Consider the following 2617-nt stretch of genomic DNA (forward strand, 5'->3'; position numbering starts at 1 on the left):
TTTAAACAAGTAAGCAGACTTGCTGGCAAAGAAAGGCTGTGTGTTGCCTCAAGGAAACCTTAGTCTCAATGGAGGACCCTTCTCGCTCAATCCTCTACCTTAACTAAGCTACAATAGGCAGATTTTCATTCATTGGCCTCAATACTTAGATTAGGCATAGTACTTGGAATTTTGAAAGTCACACTCAGGAACGCCAAGTAGCAAGCAAAAGGAACAACAAGTCGCTGCAGCTAACAGAAGGAACATCAAGCAGAAGGAACAACATAACAACAGAAGGAACATCAAGCATAAGGAAAAATACAACAACAGAAGGAACAACAAGTAGAATGAATAGCACAACAACAAAAGGAACAACAAGCAGAAGGAACAGCCGTAGTCAACAGAAGGAACAATAAACAGAAGGAACAACAAAACAACAGAAGGAACAACAAGCAGAAGGAAAAGCCGAAGCCAACAGAAGGAACAACAAGCAGAAGGAACAATGCAAAAACAGAAGGAACAATAGAACAACAGAAGGAGTAGCAAGCAGAAGGAACAACCGCAACCAATAGAAGGAACAACAAGCAGAAGGAACAACACAACAACAAAAGGAACAACAAGCATAAGGAACATCACAACAATAGAAGGAACAACAACTAGAAGGAAAAACCGCAGTCATCAAAAGGAACAACAAGTAGAAGGAACAACCTACAGAAGGAACAACAAGCAGAAGGAACAACACAACAGAAGGAACAACAAGCAGCCCAAGGGGAAAAAGAAGGAAGCAAACCAAATGGAATTCAAGACAAGAAGAATCATCCCTCTCAGGAGTAGTTAGTCTACAGACCATGAAAAAATACCAGAGAATCAATGTTATGTAAATTTGCTTTACTAGTAGGACAATATGTTAGACAATATTTGAGAATAGCTACAGAAATCTATGAATTTTTGAATATAAGCATAGGAGAAGGGACTGCGTTCCCAGCACATTCTCATGGCTTAGTTTCCACTTATGCTACAGTTGATTGTAATAGGAGGTTGCTCCATCACAACTTTTGATAATATATCCACTATCCAATCTTGTTAAAAAAAAACAATAGAAGACCTTGTGTCATGCTTGGAGGTTGTGAACATTCTTAAAAATAAGAAGGAGTCCCTACCACTTTAATTTTCTTTACTCCGAGAGATATGGCTAAGTCCAAACATTTCCACAAAGCTAGTAGTTCCGCTCTATTGTTGTTGGCCACTCCTAGTCCCCATGCATAACTTAATTTCAGCTTGTTCATTGAGACAATAAAGTACTCCTCCCACTCGTGACACCCCAACTTCATAATAATTAAAAAATATATATATATATATATATATCTATATATATATATATATATATATATATATATATATATATATATATATATATAATTGTAATTTAAAAAAATTAAGTTATTATTCTTAATATAAAAATAAATTTAATACTTTAAAATATTTTATTAAGAAATATTAATAATTAATATTTACAATTTTGTTAAATTTAAAATAAATTTTATTAAATTAAAATTTATTTTTCTCTTTCTTTTCAAATAATTTGAAAAAATATAAATTTTTAAATTATAATTAAATAAAATATATAATAATATATAATAATATAATATATATATATATATATATATATATATATATATATATATATATATATATCTATATATATTTTAAATCTTTGGAACTATATCTTTAATCACTGGTGGTAGGGATCGAAGAGGAAATATTCTGGTGGAGTAGAGGGACGGATCTGTGTACCTGCAAAAGCCGAGATGGGAAGCAGCGGGGTGCACATAATAGACGCAACAGGCTACATAGGACGACATGCAGACAAAACTCGCCTTGATCTCGGCCATCCCACCCTCTTTCCTGCCAGGGAGTCCACGGCTTCTACAATTTCTGAGAAAACTCAGCTCCTGGAATCCCTCGAGGCCTCAGGTACATATATAATCCATAGATCATTAGAGCAACATGCAATCGTCTCTAGCGAATTTTCTGCAGGGTTTTTCTTTCCCGGCCTGGTACAGGCTGGCCTCACAGCCCCTCCAAGGGATACAGCTGTCATTCCTGGAGATGAAAATGCAAAAGGCTTGGATAGGATGGGTTTTTTCATCGGATCCAGCGCTGAAAACAACAGAGGCCGACTGCATGAAGCGGATCTGCTTCCGCCTGCTGGGAACAGAGACAAAATTTCCAGATCTGGACTGGATCTATCTGATCCGTTCAACAAGCAAAGGAATCGCTAAGTCCCAAGTACCCTGGAACTCTGGTCTATGAAAGGACAGCCGAACGGGGACGTGCAAATCTTTAGCCACCCGTTACACTGTGCTTTCAAGAACCCTGCCTCGGTAATGGTGATGGGACCTGAACAGGCACTCTTCACCGATCTGATCCCCCAGATCACAGAAGGGGCTATATGGCACGAGGATAACCAGAACACAAAACAGAGGAGAACTGCTCCCATAGCCTCTGTGGCGGCAACCTCACCAGATCCACGCTTTCAGATCAGTATAAAACCCCCCTCTGGGAAATCAACCCTAATCTGGGTTCAAGCTTCAGATAGTGTCTCAAATCTGAAGAAAAACATTGCCAATCACATCGG

At 37.8% G+C, this 2617-nt stretch overlaps 1 protein-coding gene across 1 annotated transcript; it reads left to right on the forward strand.

Annotated features, from left to right (window-relative positions):
- The first annotated feature begins 1787 nt into the window (after positions 1 to 1787).
- On the forward strand, positions 1788 to 2261 carry LOC149248982 (phenylcoumaran benzylic ether reductase PT1-like). The gene has a single exon (XM_089451566.1). It carries the CDS (start codon positions 1788 to 1790, stop codon positions 2259 to 2261), a length of 474 nt encoding a protein of 157 aa, XP_089307692.1.
- Positions 2262 to 2617: the final 356 nt, after the last annotated feature.

This window comes from Pinus tabuliformis, chromosome 7, assembly GCF_031772625.1.
Source record: "Pinus tabuliformis cultivar Carrire ecotype Pingquan chromosome 7, CPIR1, whole genome shotgun sequence".
Classification (NCBI taxonomy): domain Eukaryota; kingdom Viridiplantae; phylum Streptophyta; class Pinopsida; order Pinales; family Pinaceae; genus Pinus; species Pinus tabuliformis.